General features: G+C 45.4%; 1 protein-coding gene across 1 annotated transcript in view; it reads right to left on the reverse strand.

Moving 5' to 3' along the window:
• Positions 1–2,607: 2,607 nt before the first annotated feature.
• Positions 2,608–24,163, reverse strand: part of LOC310869904 (uncharacterized protein) — a 53,635-nt gene continuing 32,079 nt past the window's right edge. The window contains exons 14-22 of the mRNA XM_083780882.1: positions 23,947–24,051; positions 22,168–23,258; positions 21,601–21,670; positions 20,423–20,584; positions 14,214–14,898; positions 12,881–13,060; positions 11,401–11,591; positions 5,974–6,056; positions 2,608–3,356 (exon numbers count right to left, since the gene is read on the reverse strand). Coding sequence (XP_083637008.1) covers positions 3,354–3,356; positions 5,974–6,056; positions 11,401–11,591; positions 12,881–13,060; positions 14,214–14,898; positions 20,423–20,584; positions 21,601–21,670; positions 22,168–23,258; positions 23,947–24,051 — 2,570 coding nt within the window. The 3' untranslated portion in view covers positions 2,608–3,353. The remainder of the gene's footprint in view (positions 3,357–5,973; positions 6,057–11,400; positions 11,592–12,880; positions 13,061–14,213; positions 14,899–20,422; positions 20,585–21,600; positions 21,671–22,167; positions 23,259–23,946; positions 24,052–24,163) is intronic.

The following is a 24,163-nucleotide window of genomic DNA, read 5'->3' on the forward strand; positions in this document are numbered from 1 at the left end:
TATTTACTGCTAGACATAACCTACCATAAACATATTTATAATTTACTGCTAGACATAACCTACCATAAACATGATATTTGTATTTACTGCTAGACATAACCTACCATAAACATGATATTTATAATTTACTGCTAGACATAACCTACCATAAACATGATATTTATAATTTACTGCTAGACATAACCTACCATAAACATATTTATAATTTACTGCTAGACATAACCTACCATAAACATGATATTTGTATTTACTGCTAGACATAACCTAGCTACCATAAACATGATATTTATAATTTACTGCTAGACATAACCTACCATAAACATATTTATAATTTACTGCCAGATATAACCTACCATAAACATGATATGTATAATTTACTGCTAGACATAACCTACCATAAACATGATATTTATAATTTACTGCCAGACATTACCTACCATAAACATAATATTTATAATTTACTATAGACATAATCTACCATAAACATGATATGTATAATTTACTGCCAGACATAACCTACCATAAACATGATATCTATAATTTACTGCCAGACATAACCTACCATAAACATGATATCTATAATTTACTGCTAGACATAATCTACCATGTCTCGCCTCACGGGGGTCTCGATCTTTAATTTAATCAAAGACTTCCAGCACGCACGCAAGCACGCACGCACGCAAGATTATATACAACATGTCTAATGATGATAAACAAACAATTATAACAATGAACTTTATTTATGAAGCGCTCAGTGACACTAGAGTTGCAAAGTGCTTTACATGAAAATCCAATCAATGAAATAAAACTCCATCATGTGCAAAAAGTGCAATAAAGTGAAATGAAAACATGAGAATAAAATAATTATCTTAGAATTAAGGAAAGAAGCAACAAGAACAGAAACGGAGACAGCAGACCACACCCACAGTGCTTAGAGGTGAATAATTATTCATTATCACTCAATTATTAATTATTATATATAAACCAGTGTTTCATTTGAAGGAAGGACCCCCATTTTCTATGTCTGGGGCCCCGATCTACGTTATAAAACCCTAACTCTATGAGTGCAAAACGTTCCATTTGTACACTCTCAGAGTTACAGACCTGTAAGGGTCCATTTGGTTCCATGTGTTACACTCTCAGAGTTACAGACCTGTAAGGGTCCATTTGGTTCCATGTTTTACACTCTCAGAGTTACAGACCTGTAAGGGTCCATTTCGTTCCATGTGTTACACTCTCAGAGTTACAGACCGGTAAGGGTCCATTTGGTTCCATGTGTTACACTCTCAGAGTTACAGACCTGTAAGGGTCCATTTGGTTCCATTTGTTACTCTCAGAGTTACAGACCTGTAAGGGTCCATTTGGTTCCATGTGTTACACTCTCAGAGTCACAGACCTATAAGGGTCCATTTGGTTCCATGTGTTACACTCTCAGAGTCACAGACATATAAAGGGTCCATTTGGTTCCATGTGTTAATTACACTCTCAGAGTTACAGACCTAAAAGGGTCCATTTGGTTCCATGTGTTACACTCTCAGAGTTACAGACCTGTAAGGGTCCATTTGGTTCCATGTGTTACACTCTCAGAGTTACAGACCTGTAAAGGCCTATTCATAGTCTGGATTTTCGGTGGTGAGGTGAGCACCGCTCCGGTGGTGAGCTGACCACCGGAGCTGAAATAACGTTGAGCGGTGGTGAGTAAAAACAGAGAGAAGGGCTGGAGCGGTGGCGGTGGTTTGCTCTTCACCATGGCTCGAGATGTCATGTTGTAGTTTGGTGGTCACCCCACCACCGACAATCCAGACTATGTATGAGCCTTAAGGGTCCATTCCCCATGTGAAAATGGTTTGTGCCAGGGAGCGACCCCAAGTCAATACAAGACTTATGTTAATACGTTTTTGTAACATTAAATGTGTAAAAATAAAAATAAAATAGTTTAAACTGATATGTTGTTGTAGGTTTTAATGGCGATTTCACTATAGTCACATTAATATCCAGCAGAACTTTTAGTATTGACTCGTATCATTGAATAATTCTCCACTTCTTATTGTTATGAAACTCACAACATCCAATGAATGGCTCTAATAATTAAAATGTTTTAAATAATAAGTCTTAATGTAATCTCACGTTTCATAAAAAATATGAATAATAATTCATTTAAACACTTGATATGATATGAAAGAGCCAAAATGATTGTCTAAAAATCATGTATTTGCTGGTATACAAATATAATCTCTGTCTGCTTTTCAAAGTCATATAATATAAAACAGTTAAATAAATTATAAAATACATGTTGATTTATTTGGAGTACATTACCAAACATCCTGTCATAAATGTTGATATTATTTACATTAAAAGCTTACAAGCACCACACGCAGCCACCTTATCTCAAACACGCATGTGCGCGCACACACACACACACACACACACACACACACACACACACTCACACACAAACACACACACACACACACACAAACACACACACACACACACACACACACACGCAGGGACGGACGCACGTGCACGCACACGCACACACACACACACACACACACACACACACACACACACACACACACACACACACACACACACACACACACACACACACACACACACACACACACACACACACACACACACATTCCAGTGCACCAGAAGCCATAGGTATAGGCTACTGTATAAAGCGTTGTGTACACATAATATAAAATAATGATCTATAATTATTTATAAAACATTAAAGTGAGTCTGTGCATAATCTGGAACTACACCTCCTGAATGTTATTTAGACTATACACTACACTACTATGAATTGATTGCATAGGCCTACATGGAGACAAGACCGCAATATTTCACTTTTGGAATTAAGCGTTTGACTGTATACTCTGTTGCTGTTTTAACATTCATGTCTAATAAACTATTTGTATTAAATCAATCAATCAATCAATCAAAAACACCTCCTGAATGTCTCAATAGTCCGGAACTAAACCTCCTAAAATAAAAATGGCTATAATCCTGACTGCTGCCTTCGGGTATGCCGTGGAGAGGAATGGCGGGGCATTCATACTTCCTTCACCGTATAGTAAAAGCTGCATTCATCGTCCGGGACGTTGTTGTTGTTGTTGTTGTTGTTGTTGTTGTTGTTTTTACAGATGGGTAAAAGTGCAGGGGCTGAAGACCCCTTTGATGTCAAGTTGTGCACAGTTCTGACAGGCTCAGCCGGAGTTGTGAACAAAGTCATATTGCAGTATAGTTGCCTACCCTCTCCTCTCCTCTCCTCTCTCCCAACCAAACGGCGGTCGTCAGGTCGGTAGCACGCGGACCCCTCTCTCACCTCTAGGCCGCCCAAATCACTGGAGGAGAAAGGGTCAAAAGGTGAAAGGTCAATTGGGTCATGTTCCACTCGTTCTGACCCTTTTAGAAGCATGCAGCACATTTCTGTATTAATGTGAGATAGGATGAGCACTTCCATTGTTACAATGGGAGTCAACAATAATGTCGCCACTCTACTACGATGGAGCACGTGACATCACGAGATCAATATTAAGCCTATGAGATCTGTTCGGATTTCGGGAGATTAACCGAGTATCCGACGGACTCAGCAACCGGCAAGACTTTAACTAAGATTCAACACGCATAGACTGAACTAAAATGTTCCAATAATCGCTTCTCTTTACAAACGCATGCTTTTTATAAGGTTTTATTCACTCATTATTACACATAAACACTCATACATACACACTGTTTGTTTCCCCCTCCCGCTGACACAGGTGGATACAGTACCCCGGATCTTTGCCTAATAGCCTGTTCCTATCCTATCTGTCGGCTGGGATTTCAGCTCTCATTGAAACATTCTAAGCTGGCCCAGACCGGCCACTTGAGAGCCATTCTTCGCTCTCTCGATCTGGTACAACTTAGCTGTTGGTATTAGATTAGTTCAACACTACCACCTTTGCATCACCTATGCTCATGTTTACCTATGTTTTCTCTATGTTACCTCTATGGTTTTAAATCTGAATTTGGGAGACAAAACAAGAGGCACAATACATACTCTGTTACAATCTAAACACATTACAACACAACATGTTATTATAAATGCACATTAATATGTATATTCACCATTGGCCTCTCGCCTGTTGCTCTCATGATCTTCTCCTTGAATCTACCCCACTGTTGATTTACACACATGGATACAGCAGGCCCTGACTGGAGTCACACCTCCTGGCAAAGTTATCAGCCAATCGAAAGCCCAGACTGCTCCTTATCTGCCTGAGATGGTTCTAAGCCCATGCCTGTCAGCCAACTTCCACCACACTTCCTGTGCTGTGCCTAGCTGGTATCTCAGACTAGCTTAAACTGGTAGACCCTTAGATATTATTATAAAGGTGTTTTGGTAACCCAATATCTAAGTATGGACTTTAGAACAAATATTGACCCACATTACAGGAATTGAAATGATACTTCATCCATTGCTCCCCTGCTATCAACATGTGTGTAGCACCCCTTCCCCTGTAGGCATCGTAAAACACCCCACACTCTACAGGAAGGTAGCCTACAACCCAACCCCACTGGAGTTGCATGCAGCTCATTTATTGCCCCACGGAATGTGCTTAGAGACCTTATCTATAGACAGTTCCCTCTCCTCTCTCCCTGATGAGAGCACATGTCCAGATCACCTAATACATCCCCAATCTTGATCATAATCTCGTCCATTCATAATTGGACAGTACAAGATCCCTGATGTCATCAACATTGGCCAACAACTCTACATCTGACCTCAAACCCTTAGATCTCCATATATGGAGCTGACCTGTTCTGCCATTCCATATGTTGATCCTTCCTCATCCGTCCTTCCTCTTAAATTTAAAGGTATATTCAGTGATTTCACTTGTTGTGATAATCCTCCCTACTATAGAGTGTGCTGACCATATAAGGAGTTCATCCCTGTCCCCAGTTAAACCCTGGGGTAGAACAAAACCCTTAGGTTTCGTTTTTGGCTCGGTGGCCCAGCCTTCATCCAATCAGGATAGAGAGGGGCCTTCCGCCAATCATGATCGAGCGGGGGCGGGCCTTTGTGTTTGTGCTGTTGGCCTGTTGAGTGTCCCGCCACTGTAGAGCGTGTGCATGTGCACATCTTGTTACTGGTGCGGACTGGGTTTTTTTCCAAATCACTTGAATCACTGAATGCTCCTTTAAACTCTAGACCGGCCTGCCCCAAAGTTATTAGTGCAGCCGCGCCCGGCAGCCGGTGAAAACTAGTGTTCTCAACAGGCCCAGAAATTAAGATCTTTTTTTTTTCTGTAATTTTTATCCCACGATTTTGTAACCCATTTTTCACCCCTGTGTCAATTATCTAATGTGATCCTGGGCTCTACACACCCTCCGCCAACCTGGGGAGAGCAACGGACTTGAACTCATGCTTCCTTCATGCCTGAGTGTCCAAGTTGCTCCTTTACACCTGACAGGGGGGGAGTTTCCCTGGTTGGACGTAGCGCGTGGAAGGAACTGGTTATTCCAACCAGTTCCTTTCCCCTCCATCAGGCGCCCCGGCTGGCCAGTTTAGAGACCAGGATTACTGCATGTTTTTGTGAGGGTACCTACCCTAGGGGACACGGGGAGAACATGCAAACTCCACACAGAAAGGCCCTTTCGCCAACCCCGCCTTCGGGTATGGGCACTGATGACGTGGAGGAGGAAACACGCCGCCAGCACCCACAGCTCCCCGAGCGGGAATCGAACCCAGGACCTTCTAGCTGTGAGGGGACAGCACTACCAACTGTGCCACCGTGCCCTCTAGAAATTAAGATCTTACCCCCCATGCCAAAGCGCCAGTGCTCGTCCAGCAGTCTGCTGTCACCTGCGAAGGGCGAGGTCGCTTCTCGCCCTCAGGTGTGTTACTGGTGTAGTGTTCTGTGTATTATTGTGTATTGTAGCATAGCGAAGCATAGCGTAGCGTTCTCAGTTTCTCACCATCACACTGTATTCGGGGGCAAAGGTCACTTTGTGTCTCTCCTGAGATCCACTGCTGCTTCCACTGTATTTCCGCATAATACCTGTAAAAGAAGAGCAACGCAATGTTTACCATAATACCTGGAATAGAAGAGCAACACAATGTTTACCATAATACCTGGAATATAAGAGCAACACAATGTTTACCATAATACCTGGAATAGACAATTTACAATGTAAGCTCTTAATCCAGAGTGTTTTAGAGTAAGCAGGAACAATACAGGGTAATACATACCCATAATACCTGGAATAGAAGAGCAACACAATACAGAATACACCTAAAGAAATAGCCTATACACTATGTAGAAAACCTACAACAACAAAAGTTTCGCTCAAAAGAGTCCTCACAGTATCCTGTACTTAAAGCACAACCCAGCATTCACACAGTTAGAAATTGACAGTATCAAAGTCTGCCTGATTTAATTCAAAAGGTTTCACAGTTTAGCCTCAGGAGATGCATTTTTCACAGGCATAAATAAATCATGAATCAACCCCTGTGTTCATGAGCAACTTTCCTCCTCTACTTAAAGAATACAGTGGAGAAAGGAAGGGAGCTACTTCTGGCAGTAGAAAAGGAGTGCAGGAAGATCGGCCTCAAGCTCAATAAAAGAAAACAAAGGTAATGACAGTCAACACCGAGGACAAAACCATTGCCACTGCAGACGGGACGGTGCTCGAGCGAGTCGAGGACTTCAAGTACCTCCTCGGGGCCTGGACTGCCTCAACTGAACAGGATCTGAAGGTTTGGAGAGCACTTGCCTGGAAAGCCTTGCACGGGATGAGGAGAGTGTGGAAATCAGACATGAGAGAAGACCTTAAGAGGCGGCTGTTCATAGCTACTGTGGAGTCAGTACTGCTGTATGGGGCCGAGACGAGACATGGACCCTCACAGTACAACAGGAAAAACCCTTGGATGGAGTCTACACAAGAATGCTACGAATGGCAATAGGTGTCACGTGGACAAAGTCAGAGAGAGAAGGATGAGGCTGGCAGGGCACTGCGTCAGGCCCCCAGAACTTGAGGCAAGTAAATTGACTCTATGGGAGCCAACCCAGGGCAAAGCCAGGAGGAGAAAGAAGCGTACCACCTATGTAGACATGTTGCGGCGCGACAGCTTGGCTGACAACACTGCAGAGCTCAAGAACCTGAATTTGTGGAGGTCAGCGATCCAGGAATCCTGAGTTGGTGTTGGCTAGACCTCACTGTCGCAGCATCTAACTAACTAACTAACTAACTAATTAATTTCAACCCCCCAAAAAATCACACCCGTGTGAAGTGAGGGGCGCTAATATATTAAAGTCTAACAAACGGTGCAAACACAAACATTAAACACCATTAACAATAAAGATGACTCCACACAGAAAGTTTGCATGTTCTCCCCGTGTCCCCTAGGGTAGGTACCCTCACAAAAAACATGCAGTAATCCTGGTCACTAAAACTGCCTCCCCCTGGCCAGCCGGGGCGCCTGATGGAGGGGAAAGGAACTGGTTGGAATAACGTGTTCCAACCAGGGAAACTCCCCCCTGTCAGGTGTAAAGGAGCAACTTGGACACTCAGGCATGAAGGAAGCATGAATTCAAGTCCGTTGCTCTCCCCTTGTCCCCCATAAATGGGGACTAGGTTGGTGGAGGGTGTGTAGAGCCCAGGATCACATTAGATAATTGACACAGGAGTGAAAAATGGGTTACAAAAATCGTGGGATAAAAAATATACTGAAACAATAAAGATGACGTAAATTGAACTAAAGACAAACATTAAACCTGTATAGAGGCTAGCGCCACTCAAAAATAGACTCATCAACATCACACCCCATGAGGCCTTGAATTAATACCCACTTTGTTTTGTTTTTGTGGCATTTCTGTGGCAATAATGTGACGACCATCGGCTCAGACATGCGACAAAAACTCCTTTGTTCAGAGCACTTTAAAAAAAACAGAGTGGCAGCCCCAAGTCTATGGACTTTTAAAGTTAGTTTAGAGCCGTAAACGTCATGTGGCGCAATCAAAATACCAATGGAGTGAGGCACCCCTCGCGTCACACAAGTGTGATTTTTGATGGGCATGCACTAGCCCCTCCTATATACAGCTTTTGTCCCCACACGTCTCAATATTTGCCATTGACAATGAAAGGAGAAAACGGGTCAAATGTCCGCCAAATGAGACGTACATTTGTGGCAACACAAACATTAAATTCCATTGACAATGACGGGAACATTTACGTCATATGCAGAAGAGCAAATCGGCTAACCAATCACATGAATTCAGTTGATCACGAGATGATGTATAAAGATGTATAATTATAAGAGCGCCCCTCACTTCACACATGTGTGATTTTTGTATGATGTTTTTGCATAGTACTGTATATTAGTACGTCATTACATTTTCAGATTAATTTAATTTGAAGGACCTCCATGGAAACGAGCCACAGTGCTTTATTGGGTTATAAATCCTCTAATAACAGACCTTGTCTTGAAACTGTACTTTACTGGGATGTGTTATGCAAACTGTTAATAAAGTATTAAATCAATCAATCAATTAGTGATGTGATTCACTGTTATGAAGATGTGCTGTGATTGGGCAGTAGTCCCTTTGATTGGCAGTTAATTGGGACAAACACTTTTTCCCAAAAATATTAGATTTATGATTCTGTGCCTCTCGGACATGAATCAATGAGATGATTTATAGTTAGTTCTAGGAATCGGGTACAGCTTAGTAGTAGAAAGCGTTTTTTAAATAAACAGAACAATGTTTGGATCCAACTGACTGAAACATATAGCTGAGAGTCAACCAAGGTTCTCAAAAAACTACAGTATGTTCAAAACTCCGCCGCCCGCCTGCTCACCAGAACCCGATCCAGGGACCACACACACCCATCCTCCATCAACTCCAGTCAAGTTCAGAATTGACTCACCATAACACATACAAGGCCCTCAATAACCAGCCCTCCCCTCTACCTCTCTAAATGTTCAAAAGCACACTCAAAACCCACCTTTTCAGACTGGCTTTCCCTACATAACCTTGTTATGTTCCACTTTTGATTTCTAGCTTTTAACCTTTTAACTAGTTTATTTTCCAATTAAATTGTTTTTACTTCTGTTTTGTAAAGCGACTTTGGGTACCTTGATTGTTTAATGTAGGTGAAGACAGCGTGCAGGACTGCCTACTGTCTACAGTACATTGACAGACAGGTCACACTCCCCTATAGTTTAGAAACAAACGCACTCATTTTGAGAGATATTGAGATATCCATCCATCCATCCATCTTCAACCGCTTATCCAGAGTCAGGAGATATTTCTAGCCTTCATTCACCACAGCAACATTAGCAGCTTCCTCCTGGGGGATCCCGAAGATTTCCTTGGGCCAGTGTGGTCCTTGGTCTTCCCCCGGGGGGTCTCCTCCCAGTGGGATGCTAGAGAGGCATCCGTACTAGACGCCTAAACCACCTAAGCTTGTGGATTAATTATTTTTTTCACAGCCAAGCGATGCCTGTAAATTGTATTCGCTTAATCGGTTTCCTTTCTGAAAAACGACGTTCCCCCAGAGACGAGGTCAACGTGATATTCAATTCCCTGCAGTTTATCCGACAGCTTATCTCTGGTTTCCTCCATCTTATTCGACAGCTTATCTCTGGTTTCCTCCATCTTATCTCTGGTTTCCTCCATCTTATTCGACAGCTTATCTCTGGTTTCCTCCATCTTCTTGGAGAGTCTTTCCTTGGTCGTCCTCTCGGAAAACATCCCTCCCGTCCGCTCCTCCTCCTCCTCCGTTTTCCCGCTCCGTTCTCCTTGGAAGACGGCGGGGGGCGTGGCCATCAGGCCCCACCTCCTCAGGTAGCTGACGGTGAGCGGCGTGGCTCCCAGGGTGAGGGCGTAGCGCAGTGGTGTGCTGATGTGGTACAGGGTGTAGGCAGTGAGCAGGTGGGCCGAAGAGCCCCTCAGGAGACCCACCACGGCGTCCGGGACGCCCAGGAGCTCCAGCAGTGGCACGGGGTTGACGCCGCAGAGCGCCGCGTAGTAGAAGGTGCCGTACCATGCGCACGACGTGGTCACGTGCACGACGCTCGCCACCTTGCCGTACTGCCGGAAGACGTTCCTGAACCGCCGGTAGAAACCCACGGAAGGGGGGTTCACCTCCAGAGGAGGACAATGAGGGTCCGGAGATATGGAGGAGGTCGCGGGGGAGACCTCGGTCCCAGATTGTGCCCCACGATGAGGCTTGTTCACTGCCCAAGTTTGAGAGGTGAAGCTGGGATGATTGGGTGAATGGTTTGGTGGAGAGGTCCTGGGATGAAGTTCATTTGGTGCCTGGGTTGGTGGAGAGGTCCTGGGATGAGGTTCATTTGGTGCCAGGGTTGGTGGAGTCGACCTGGGATGAGCGTCATGTCCTGGCGGTGCCTGGTGGTGGCACTGCTGCTGCTGCTGTGTTGGGTGCAGTGGACCGGCTGCACTGCCGACGGTCCCTGATGCCCGGCGCCGATCGGTGGGGAACGGGGACGGGCGTTTGGCACGGCAGCTGCACGCCGCCGCAGACGCCACCACGGGACGGCGGTCGGACGCGCGGACCGTCAGCAACGAAAACGCCTGCCGCAAAGCCTTCTGGGACAGAAAGCGCCGGAGCATAGTCGTCGTCATCGCTCCCGTCACTGGCGTCGTCTCCTGCCGCCGCGATAGCTGTGGCTGTGACCCTTTCACCGTGGGTCATGAGCTGTGAACACGCTTTCACTGTGGGTCATGAGCTGTGAACACCACAAGCTCAAGACTATATGGTAAGAGATGGACGTACGGGTGTACTGGAGTCCTGAGATCCATACAGCACACTCAACGTGTCCTCGAGACGGAAGATCATTTGGTACGTCGGATAATGCTGCTGCCTTTCTAGTAGTTGAACTTTTTAGAGCCTTCATTTTATACAGAAAGTCAACGGACGACAGGCAGCTTGGCCCGATTATTTGTCCAAATATGGACATGTCTGACATCATAGTATTGATGTCATACAAATGCCTATATTGAAGCCACGCTGTAAGCTGGTCCGTGAAACATGCACGTTCTTCTGATGTCGTTTATCTCTTATTGTGTCACCCTGGACGAACAGAGATTGGGTTTGTTTGGAGCATAGACATATAAAGGTAGACAGACGCCCCTTTCGGCTCTGGCGCGTATGTGCTCAAGGGAGGGCAAAAAATCCATGAGATTCCTTGCAAAGCCCTGCAGAAGCTGCGGGCACGCCAGAAGGTACTGGCGTGCCAGTGTAAATTCTTCCACCCTCCCGTCAACACACATGGCTCCAACGAACTGCAGCGGCATCTATAATGAGGCATCTATTTTTCAAATATCTATGGTTTGGAGTATTGCCTGCAGAAATATGTGCAGTGCAGTGTGTGCTCCCTACCTGCGGGGGGAGCCAGCATGCTGCGCAGCGGGGGCGAGTTGTACAGCGTCTTGGACACTCGTCTCTGCCGCTTGTTGAGCATGGCGGCGGGCGCCACGATGCCCGGGGGCGGGGCCTTACCCATCCTCTCGTACAGAGACTCGATCTCTCTCTTCTGCTTCACCTGCAGGGCGATCACCTCCGACTGGTGTCTGCGTCAGGGACAGAGTGTTAGAGAGGCCAGGAGCTGCAATCCCGTAAGAGGGAACTTTTGGACAAAAATAGCTGATCTACAACGCGTTGCGCTGCGACGCGTTGAGAGCTTGTAGATCAGCTATTTTTGGGGCCGCAACCCCAGCTAGTGGAGATGCGGTGTGTACGACATGGATTTCTAAACAAATCTAAACAAATCTAAACAACAACGCAAAATACTGTGTTAAAGTTCAGAAGACTAAGGGGAAAAAAATGCTATTCTCCTGAATGTGGTTTCCGGCATGGGATGGCATGGAAAGGAGTGGCATTTGCATTTATTTCGCCATAGTAAATCGTGGTCTGGAAAAGTAAACTTGCTTTACAGACGGGTAAAAGGGCAGGGGCTGAAGCCCCCTTTGATGTCTATGTGTGCACACGTCCATGGTCTGCATGGATTACAGGGATTGGGACATGAAGGTTTTGTGACCAGATTTGACTGAGAGCCTGCCATCGTGCAACCTCCAGCTTTTCACCAGAGGAGCAAAACTAAATGTATTTATATTTCATCCAAAATCAGTTAATAGCACAGGCAGACTCTTCACATACTAGAGCTTGTCTGAAATAAGTGTCAGAGCTTAAATCGACAATGTTAGAGTCCACAGAAGACATGTAAATATGAAATAAATGCTTAAACATGTAGCTAGGTGTGATGTTAGAGTCCACAGAAGACATTAAAATATAAAATAAATGCTTAAACATGTAGCTACTGTAGGTGTAATGTTAGAGACCACAGAAGTGAACCTTTCAAGCCTGTTTTCTCAACTCGCTGTTTCTCTGCAAGACATTACTCTATAAGCCATATCTCCAAAACTGGTGGGTCAAACTGAACAACCAATATGTCAATTTGAAAACGAAAATTTAAGCCCCTCAGTCACATTATGTTTAGGTTTTCTGAGCTCAATTGCACCCACACAACCTGAACTTTTAACATTCAGTAGATGTTCTGTGGTCTGGGGTTTTCTGGCTCAAACAAGTGCTCTGATTGTCCTGCTGTTTGTGATGTCACAGCCTGCAAATTCCATATATGTCATAAGAGTCTGCCAGCAGATGTCACTGATTTGCCTGTTTTCATTGCACCTCAGAAGGCTTAAGAACACAGAGAAAACCCCAGACCACAGAAATTCCAGTGAATGCTCAAAGTTCAGGGTTTTTTTGCGGGTGAAATTGAGGTCATAAAAGATACAATAGAAAAAATGAAATAAGTGAAAATGAATGTCATGAAACCGTTAACTCCACAGCAGCCAATCACCTTTCCCGTAGCTCCTGCAGCTCCGTCCATATCTCCTCGTCCGAGCCGTCCGATTGGTCCGAGCTGACGTAGGAGGCGGAGCGAGGGCTGCTGGCCGTGCCCTCCCATAGGCTGATGCTGAGCCGCCGCATGCCCCGCCTCCTGCTGCCTCCATCCGCCTGTGGCTCCTCCCCCTCCAGACTGACCAACCAGCAGCACAGTTTAGCACGGCAGCCATTTTAAAACTTTATCATCTTATTATTGTACGCTTAATAGTATTATTATTACCAGTGGTGGAAAAAGTTATCAAATGTTTTACTTAAGTAAAAGTATCAATACTGCAATGTAGATGTACTCCGTTACAAATAAAAGTCCTGCATTAAAAATGTACTCAAGTAAAAGTACAAAAGAATGGGGTTCAAATTGTACAGTAAAAGTACTCATATTGCAGAATATCCCATTTCACAAATTCAAATGTGTTCAAAATATTTAGAAAATAGCCGATCTACAAGCTCACAATTCGTTGCATTGCGACACATTGTGAGCTTGTAGATGTGCTATTTTCAAATGGCCGAAATGTATATAGGGTTGACGTGGTAGATGTATGTTTTATAATCAAAATTTAAATCTACAAATAACTAGCAACTCAAGTTTTCAAATAATTGTAGTGGAGTAAAAGTACAAATTGTGGCTCTGAGATGTAGTGGAGTAGAAGTAAAAGTATTGGACATTGGAAAGTACTTAGTTACTTTCCACCACAGATTTTGACCATGTTCAACGTTAGCCCTGGTCCAGTCCTCATATCACTATCAACGCCATGTCGAGAACGTGTAAAAATGTCACTGCCGTGCGAGGGGTCCAAATTTACAGTAGGCCTATATGAACATAACTACCCCATGCTAATGACCGAAACAAAGACTGTTTAGTGTTGGTGAAAGTCTATTCTCTAGGCTAGGAAGTGTCTCAGCTCCTCAGTTTCTCTCTAAAATGCACTATTTTCGTCATTACATAAAATGCATCCAAGTGGAAATGCTGTAGTAGAAAGAATCCTGCTCACGGCCTAATTTTTGTGTCCAGCACGCAGAGCGTTGTGACGGCCACCAGAGCCGACTCAGCGCGGTTGGAGCTGCGTACCAATGGGCAACAGAACAGTAAACCCGTGGCTTCAAAATGAAAGTTAACGTTAAAAACTGATTCTGAACTGAACCGGTTTCCAATCGGTGGAAAAGGGGCCTGAGGGTGTTGAAATGGAACCAAATGGACCCTTACGGGTCTATTTGTGTGGACATAATGACAGTCAATAATGATCATTTCAAATAATTGCGATGACATAACAATAATAAATAGTTGTAACCTCGTCTCCTGGTCGTTTCCTGCTCCCTTGCTTCCTTCCCTCATCTTCTCTCTGCGCTCCGCCCAGGGGAACGTCTTGGACCAGTGGAGGGTGCTGTCGACACCAACAGGCCCCGCCCCTCCTCCCACTCCACCTGGGCTGGGATTGGACGAGCAGAGCGCCATGGTCCCGACGCTGTCCTCTGATTCGCTCTGCTCCGTGTCGCTGCTGCTGCTCTCCGATGATTGGCTGGTCAGCGAGGGAGGCGGGGAGCCGGCGGTGGGAGTGGCCACCGGGGGAGGGCGGGACTCCGCAGGGATGGGAGTGTGGTCTGGATGTTTGGGGGTGTGGTCTAGAGGTTTGGGGGTGATGTCTAGAGGTGTGGGGGTGTGGTCTGGAGGTTTGGGGGTGTGGTCTAGAGGTGTGGGGGTGTGGTCTGGAGGTTTGGGGGTGTGGTCTGGAGGTTTGGGGGTGTGGTCTGGAGGTTTGGGGGTGTGGTCTGGAGGTTTGGGGGTGTGGTCTGGAGGTTTGGGGGTGTGGTCTGGAGGTTTGGGGGTGTGGTCTAGAGGTGTGGGGGTGTGGTCTAGATGTTTGGGGGTGTGGTCTAGATGTTTGGGGGTGTGGTCTAGATGTTTGGGGGTGCGGTCTGGAGGTTTGCTGCTGGGAGTGACCTGGAAACGACCCACTGTCCTCTGAGGAGAAACCTCTGGAGAGAGAGAGAGAGAGAGAGAGAGAGAGAGAGAGAGAGAGAGATTTATCCACATTATGCACATGTGCACATATGGCATTTATATGCAGCATAGGCTATATACTGCATATACTTGCGGGGTAGGGTGGCTGGATGGTAACCGCAAGGTTGCCAGTTCGAATCCGGGCTCCCCGAGAGTTAGTGTCGAAGTGTCCTTGAGCAAGACACTGAACCCCTAATTGCTCCCGATGTGCTGGTTTGTGCCTTGCATGGTTTCCACTGCCATCGGTGTATGAATGTGTGTGTGAATGGGTGAATGTAATGCACAATCTATGTAAAGCGCCTTGGATAAAGGCGCTATATAAATGCACCATTTACCATTTACCATATATTGGCATAATGTTAGTATATCTAAAATAAAACCATAGCTCCACCATTAGTCTTTTCATGTCGCGCACCCCCTAGAAGGCGCCCGCGCACTACAAGGGGAGCACGCACCACAGTTTGGGAACCACTGGATTAGACTATAGTGCCGGTTCTAGGACTCAAGTGGCCCTATGCAAGATGTTGTCAGGTGGCCCCCCACCAGGGGTGTAGCCAGGGGGGGGGGGGGGGGGGATCAGTCTTAACCGGCCATGTAAGTCCCCTAACTAACCTCATATCAGTCTTAACCAGCCACGTAAGTCCCCTAACTAACCTCATATCAGTCTTAACCGGCCACGTAAGTCCCCTAACTAACCTCATATCAGTCTTAACCGGCCACGTAAGTCCCCTAACCTCATATCAGTCTTAACCGGCCACTTAAGTCCCCTAACCTCAAATCAGTCCTAACCAGCCTCGTAAATCCCCTAACCTCATATCAGTCTTAATCGGCCACGTAAGTCCCCAAACCTCATATCAGTCTTAATCGGCCACATATGTCCCCTAACCTCATATCAGTCTTAACCAGCCACGTAAGTCCCCTAACTTCATATCAGTCTTAACTGGCCACGTACATCCCCTAACCTCATATCAGTCTTAACCGGCCACGTAAGTCCCCTAACTAACCTCATATCAGTCTTAACCAGCCATGTAAATCCCCTAACCTAATATCAGTCTTAACCAGCCACGTTAGTCAGTTTCACTATGTTTTCGCTTCGGCAGCAGTAATTTCACTTCCGTGTTTCACAGCCAGTATACGTGCAGTCAGCTCCAAGCGAGCCTGCTGGCTCTAGTGATCAGTAACCTACTGGTGATTATGGGTTGATAACCATACATATATCACTCATTCTTGAGATGAGGGACAAAAGTGGAAAAAACATGTCCCACACATAAGAGCCTTATTTATGTTAAAAATGAATTAATTCATAAAAATAAAAGCACTTGCAAAGTTAAATGTAATACAGTTGTAATTATGCCATTAATTTCATTATAATTGTTTTCATATGCCATCTGAATTAGTTAAAAGCAGGCACTGTACCCAAAAACGCCTGTATTTAGCCTGTCCCCAGCAAGTGGTCACAGTTTCAAACTGCTAAAAAAGTGTCTAATACTGTCACAATCACATAAATATACATACTAAATTAAAGTAGATTGTCAACAACATAGCAAACAATATACACAGTTAATTTTAATTTATATTTTCCATTAGATATCTCATATCAAATGTGTGTCCCACGTCTCAGCGTGAAGACTCCTTTTCCAAGTCCCATTTATATTTGTTGCAACAGTGGAGCACCTGGTCTGACAAGCATTCAATTGTTTGATATTCTAAACAAACAATGTTGATATCAATGAGGTCACAGCTTTTACATGTCAACTCCGTCAGGACATTATTATGATCTTTGTTAAGAATTCCAAAATAATGTTTATTATTTTAGTTTAGGGTTAGGTTTAGCTAACAAATGAAGCAAAAACAAAATGGCTACATTTTACTACAGAGGGTTAAGATGAAAACAAATGACATTTTGTCAACTCCGTCAGACGTCAACTCCGTCAGGTTTTGTGTCTGACGGAGTTGACATGTATCTGACGGAGTTGACAAAAGTGTTCCTAAAACAATAAAATGATAGTTTTTGAATAATGGGACGTATTCTAATTTGGCACACAGTTAGAGCATGCCTTAAGGAACATTTTTGGCTATAGGGCCATCACAGATTTGTCTCGTGGTGACCATGGCAGCCATTTTTCAAAATTGCCGCCATCTGATGTTATTTTACAATAACTCAAGTTCTACACCACCTAGGATCTTGATTCTGGTGACTAAGACTACATTTTCAAGGATGAGGGATACAGTGGTACAATTTAGATTTTCCCTTTGACCATGGCAGCCATTTTTCAAAATGGCCGCCACCTGCTGTTATTTTACAATAACTCAAGTTCTACACCATCTAGGATCTTGATTCTGGTGACTAATCATACATTTTCAAGGATGTGGGATACATTGGTACTATTTAGATTTGTCCTGTGACCATGGCAGCCATTGTTTTTCAAAATGGCCGCCACCTGCTGTTATTTTACAATAACTCAAGTTTTAGACCACCTAGGATCTTGATTCTGGCGACTAATAATACATTTTAAAAGATGAGGAATACAGTGGTACTATTTAGATTTGTCCTGTGACCATGGCAGCCATTGTTTTTCAAAATGACCACCAACCTGCTGTTATTTTACCAATAACTCAAGTTTTAGACCACCAAGGATCTTGATTCTGGTGACTAATCATTACATTTTCAAGGATGAACTTTCTCTGGGAGGGGTCAGGGCTTATTTCAGGTGCAGGTTGAGTTGCTACTGACAGGACATTAAAAGGAGGTGGGCTTTCTGGCCTTTGACTTGTCCCTTTCAGGTACAGGCGCACAGTTTGACTTCACTGGCCACTGCAGTGTGGCGTTGTATCTTGGTGGCCTCCTGCCAGTGTTTCTCCATCCTTCTCATGAGCTCTGTGTTCTGGGGCTCTGTTATAGTCAACTTACATTGTCTTGGCTGGAGATTGCTTTCCTGCAGGGTCCAGCCCAGTCTTGTGCAGATGGCTGCTGGCCCACCTGGAGGCCCCAACCTCACTTGTTCGGTTGGTGTGATTAGGTGGGGTGGTCTTCCCCAATCAGGATGAAGGGTTTGACCCTTTCAAACGGCAGTCTGGCCAAGTGTCTGTATTTAGTTGTGAGGCTAGATACAGGATACGATTGCTCACCCAGCCCAAGGGGACTTGAGGTGAAAGCTCCTTTGATTTGGTAACATTGCTTTGGTTGACATGCTGGGGACACAGAACGACACTGATGCCTTCAGTGTCTGCACATCCTGCCTGATAGTCCTGAAGGCAGATCTTCTGTCTTCAGTCTTTTGCTCACTGTTCACTGCTCACTGTTCACCTCAAATAGGTCTTCAAGGTGTTTGCCTTTGCACAGGCTATATGGCTAGGACTCGTGCTTCAACCACTCAGAGAACTCCAACATGGTGTTGGTTGCTCCTGGGCCGCAGAGCATTGTGCGGCAGAATTCAGCTCTCATCTCTGGTGGCAGCTTGTTGAGGAGTCGTGCAACATGTGAGCCGCATCTAAGTTCTGTGTCTCCCTCTGGGCCTAGGGTAGACACTTGCTATTTTCCGTAACACTATTTGGTGGGGCTGTCCAAACTTGTTGTTTAGGTGTCAATCGGGTCTCTGTTGGTGAAGTCGGGTCTAGGTGGTCTAGAAGATGAGTTAGTCAGGGGATATTAATACAATCTGGTAATAAATTCCTTATCAAGAATTTTCTTCACCAATGTGTTTGGAAGGGTGTCTACTAACATATCCCACATTGCTTTATATTCAACCACCCTAGGGGAACTTTTGACAGCTTCTGAAAGTTGGGGTACCATCAACAACCTATATAAGGCAAAATGTTCATTATGCTTTAAGTAGCATGTGACATGTCAAACTAGGGAGTTTTCATGATTCTGAATGCATTCCAAGCATTAGCTATGCACGAAGAACACTCCTTGGGCTGAAAACGGCCATAGCCGTCATCACAAACTGAGGTCAGCACATTTGGGCAAGTGGATATATGGCCGAATTTAGCCCAAGGGGTTTGACCCCTAGTTTGGCCATAGACTCCCTAGTTTGGCCATAGCCACTTGGTATGGTACCCAACTTTCAGCAGCTGTCAAAAATGCCCCTAGGGTGGTTCAATAGAAACCACTGTGGGATATGTTAGTAGACACCTTTACAAACACATTGGTGAAAGAATTCTTGGTAAGAAATGTATTCACAGATTTGACATTATTCTGATATTCCCTGACTAAATTGGTAAAATAATAGCAGGTCCACCATTTGTGAAAATGGCTGCCATTGTCACAGGATAAATCTAAATAGTACAACTGTATTCCTCCTCCTTGAAAATGTAGGATTAGTCACCAGAATCAAGATCCTAGGGGGTGTAGAACTTGAGTTATTGGGAAATAACAGAAAGTTGTCGGCCATTTTAAAAAATGTCTACCATGGTCACAGGACAAATCTAAATAGTACCAATGTATCCCACATCCTTGAAAATGTATGATTAGTCACCAGAACCAAGATCCTAGGTGGTCTAGAACCTAAATCAGTTAAACTTGTAGACTCCGTCAGATGTTCGTCAACTCCGTCAGACGTTCGTCCTGTGATGTTTTTGTTAATTTCCAAAGAAATAGAAAATTCGATGTTAAATCTTTTGTGCTTATGTATTGAAACACCAACTGAAATGATACGTAATGATGATTTTTTTCTTTACATGGTTTTCATGTTGTAATATTGAAAATGAAGGTTGAAATGACGGATTTGAGAAATTGGATATTTCATAATAGTGTGATATTGGAACAAAACAATATTAAAATAATTGTATTACTTAACTTGATTACTGAAAGCCATTATAAGATAACTGAGGACTTTATATTATTGTTGAAATTATCAAATTCAATTAAAAGGGATTTTAGTGTGTCTGACGGAGTTGACATGAATCAGGTATTAAGTGCATAAATGTCCCATTTTAGAAAGAAATGTTATGCGAAAAACCTGTTCCTTCTCAAGATTGGTAGTTGAGACCTGTGTCTACAAATACATCTATTTGATTTGAATGTATCTTAAAAAAAAAAAAATCTAGTTTGAAAAAAGTTTTGTCCCATATCTCAAGAATGGGTGACAAGAAAGCTAGATCTTGTTATAAACGAAAATAAGCAGATAAGTGTCCTGAATCATAGCCGTTGACAACGTTTGTAATAAACCAACCCGTTTGTAAATCAGTCAACATTTAGGCGAGTTATGACTGTTTTTGTTTGAGCTGCCATTGAACATACTGTACTGTAGCCCCTCAGCAAGATGGAGGCCGGGTGAACCACGTCAGAGACTCCGCCTTGAGCCATCTAGCCTTTATATATGTCTATGTTTAGAACCTTCTAGTGATCAGTAACCTACTGGTGATAACATTCTAGTGATGACTCAATACTGACCCCTACTGGTGATTATGGGTTGAATACATTCAAAGTGGGTGGGAGTAACACCACCACCACCATGCTGGACCAATACACCTGTATGTAAATTAACACAAACTCACCAGGAGGGGGCGGTGTCGGACCGGCTGACTCCGCAGGGATGGGGGTGTGGTCTAGAGCACTGGGGGTGTGGTCTGGAGGTGTGGGAGTGTGGTCTAATTGTTTAAGGTCCGAGAGTGCTTTGGTCTTACTGGGAGTGACCTGGAAACGACCCACTGTCCTCTCTGTACAGACAGACAGACAGACAGACAGACAGACAGACAGACAGACAGACAGACAGACAGACAGACAGACAGACAGACAGACAGACAGACAGACAGACAGACAGACAGACAGACAGACAGACAGTTAGTGCACAGCCAGATGGGGGCGCTATTGATTCACACTCACTGACTGCCTCACTGATCTGTGTAGAAACGCCGTGGCCCGGGACGGACCAATCAGCAGCAGCCATGTGGCTGGAACGGACCAATCAGCGGCAGCGTCATTGAGAAGTGCCTGTTGCAATAGTATTTCCTACTCCTAGCGCCTTAAAATTGTCTTCTCATCTTGAAAGTAGGCGGAGACATGACCTCCATATCCAGCATGATAGCGAGGGGATTCTAAAGAAGTGTTGAACCTAACGCTATCAGGTGTTTGTTAAAAACACCTAGAAGGCCCGGGGGGGTATTTGTAACCATTAAATGATTTAGACATGAGGACAATTCTATATACAAATGTCTTCAAAATCATGACAGTTTTCTGAAAAACCCATTTCTATGTCAGTGGTTCTCAAACTATTTCACGTCTAGGACCCCCAAAAATATATGTATTTGGCCGCCGACCCCCATCTGAAAATATGTCGTTCCAGGGACCCCCCCCGAGAAGCAAAGATTTGAGTTAAAAACATTCGCTCTGAAATAATAGGCTATATATTCAAAGATTTGCGCCACATTTTCACGATTTTTCTAAAATAGCTAAAGTGTAAAATGATGCTTAAAACACCAAAAGGGGTTCCCGCCCAAAATGGGTTAAATCAGGACGCCCAGCGACGCCTCAGGGCCATTTCAAAGATGTAGCTGAAGTAGCTTACATGTATGCAGGGAGCGGGCGTCAGTGAACCCTCGCTATGACTCTGGCTGCGCCATGAGGCTACATGCCTCGCTATGACTGTGGCTGCGCCAGGCCACATGCCTTCGGCCTGGTGGTGTCGACAATAAAGAATTCATTGAAAGAAAAAGGTGTAATAACAGACTCTCACCAGGAGGGGGTGATGTTGGACTGTGCGATTGCTGGCTTTCCAGAGGCTCTGAGCAGGAATCTGCTGGAATCTGGAGACATGCAACACAATGAGACAAATGTAGGACATTTAGGAAAATACACTCATACCTGTCTAACTAACACAATGAATAGCTGGGGATTGAATGTACATGGGGTGAATTATTTATGGAATTACTCCAGCGGCATATCTTTCTATATTTTCCTATATCTTCCCAAAATGATGGATCTTTCATTTAGAAGTGAAGTGTGTGAGTGGATGTAAGCAGACCTAGGATTCCATGCGTGGACAAAATAAGTTGTCTGCCGGCGTCTCTTCCTGGTTTTTAGACAGCTGGTGGATGGAAAAGAAGCTCCACCCACGCGGCAGGTTGCCGTGTCGGCCAGATTCCTGGGAAAAGCTTGCCCCAGCGGCATTCTGCCGCTTGGGTGGAGCTTAATTTCCATCCACCAGCTGTCTAAAAACCCAGAAGAGATTCCGGCAGACAACTTATTTTGGCCGCGCATGGAAGTTCAGGTGTGCCTGCGCTGTCTGTGTGTCTAACCTCACCTGGCCCGCTGTGGGAGCTGCTGCCCCCTGCTGTTCTGGAGGACAAGGAGGCGACTCAGTGCAGTGGTGGGGGAGCAGGGAGGGTGGAGTAGTTGGAGGAGGGGGGGAGGAGGAGGAGGACGCAGAGGTTTGGGGGACGGGAGGAGCGAGAGGCGAAGAGAGGGAGGAGGGAGCGGGGGAGGGGAGGGGAGGCGCCATGAGGGGGAGGGGAGAAGAAGAGGAGGAGTTTGGGGACCGCTGAGGAGCCGAGAAGGAGAAGGACTGAGCGGCGGACATGGCCATGGAGAGAACATTGACCAGGCTGGAGAGAGACGAGAGGGGAGGAGAGGAGACAGGAGGAGAGGAGACAGGAGGAGAGGAGACAGGAGGAGAGGAGACAGGAGGAGAGGAGGCGCGAGGGCGAGAGGGCAGAGGAGAGAGGGGGGGAGGCGAGAGAGGAGGTGAAATGAGAGGGGAGGAACCGGGAGGAGAGGAAAAAGGAGGAGAGGAGAGGGGAGGAGAGGAGAGGGGAGGAGAGGAGAGGGGAGGAGGAGGCGAGGAGAGAGGAGAGGATAAGGGAGGAGGAGCCGTGGAGAGAGGAGAGGAGAGGGGAGGAGGAGGCGAGAGATGAGGTGAAATGAGAGGAGAGGAAACAGGAGCAGGAGAGGAGAGAGCGAGTGAGGAGGCAGGAGGCGAAATCACGGGAGGAGGAGGAGACGAGACGATACGGGAAAGATTGATATGAGGAGAGGAGAGAGGTGTGGAGGAGGAGCGAGGGCGAGAGGAGAGGAGAGGAGAGAGAGGAGGAGAGACGAGAGGAGGAAGCATGTAGGAGACGGGACGGGGATGGGGCGAGAGAGGAGAGAGAGGAGGAGAGAAGACAGGATGAGGAGAGGAGAGAGGAGAGAGCGGGGGAGGAGAGGAGAGAGGAGAGAGAGGATGGGAGGAGAGGAGAGAGAGAGGGGGAGGATGGGAGGAGAGGAGAGAGAGAGGGGGAGGATGGGAGGAGAGGAGAGAGAGATGGGAGGAGAGGAAGGAGGTGGTGTATTGTGGAGGAGTGGAGGCCAGCGGGGGGAGGGGGGGAGGAGCAGAGTGGAAGGAGGTGGGATGGGCTGTGGAGAGGGGAGGAGACAGGGCGATGATTACATGAACCCATTTAGACCTGACACTGACACCAGATTCTACACATTTCTAAATCCTGGACAGTTTTCAGAAAAACCCCTATGTGTCAGTGGTTCTCAAAGTTTTTCATGTCAGGACCCCCAACATTATACAGTGGGGTATACAGTATGTTTTTTTTCCTCCTGGTCAGATTGGGGCCTCTGGGTACCTTCTCAGCCACAGATCTACAAGCTGTAGACCATTAAGGCACTTTAACAAAAATGGTTGGGGGGGGGGGGGGGCGCTACCCACACGTTCAGCTGTGTTTCTCATTCCACGAACACCCGATCCTTACAAGCTGTGCCTCGTTGTAAAGGTGACTAATTAACGATTAAAACGATATAAGGGACAATAACAATGGGTGTTATTAAAGGGGGGAAATGATGGACCAAGCTTAGTTTTTAGTTCTGCTGGATTTTAGTCTATAGTGTTTAATCTGATGACGTAATTGTCAATATATTTAGTCTTAGTTCTACTCATCTTAGCTAAGTATGTTATTTTTTTGTCAGTGAAAAAAGGTAGTCGATGAACATTCTTCGTCATAGTCAACAAAATAAACACTATATAGTATACTATGATAGTACAAACTACAGCCCACGATTAACCCCTCACTGTGCATGCATGTGCGTGCGTGCGTACCTGACGTGGTGTGGAAGGACTGCGACCTCAGAGTTCTGACAGTGGGCGTGGCCTCTGTGTCCACGTAGAAGTCTCCGCCCACGAATGGGGTGGAGCCTCGGCTGCCTGAACCAATGACAGCACAATGTTTCACCGTCAACTCAACTCCAAAGTGTTATCCATCTATGGTAACACTTATTTTTTTTAAGGATCCCTGCATGGCTAATGAGACAAATAT

Source organism: Protomyctophum parallelum, assembly GCF_964188405.1.
Source record: "Protomyctophum parallelum genome assembly, chromosome: 13".
Lineage (NCBI taxonomy): Eukaryota > Metazoa > Chordata > Actinopteri > Myctophiformes > Myctophidae > Protomyctophum > Protomyctophum parallelum.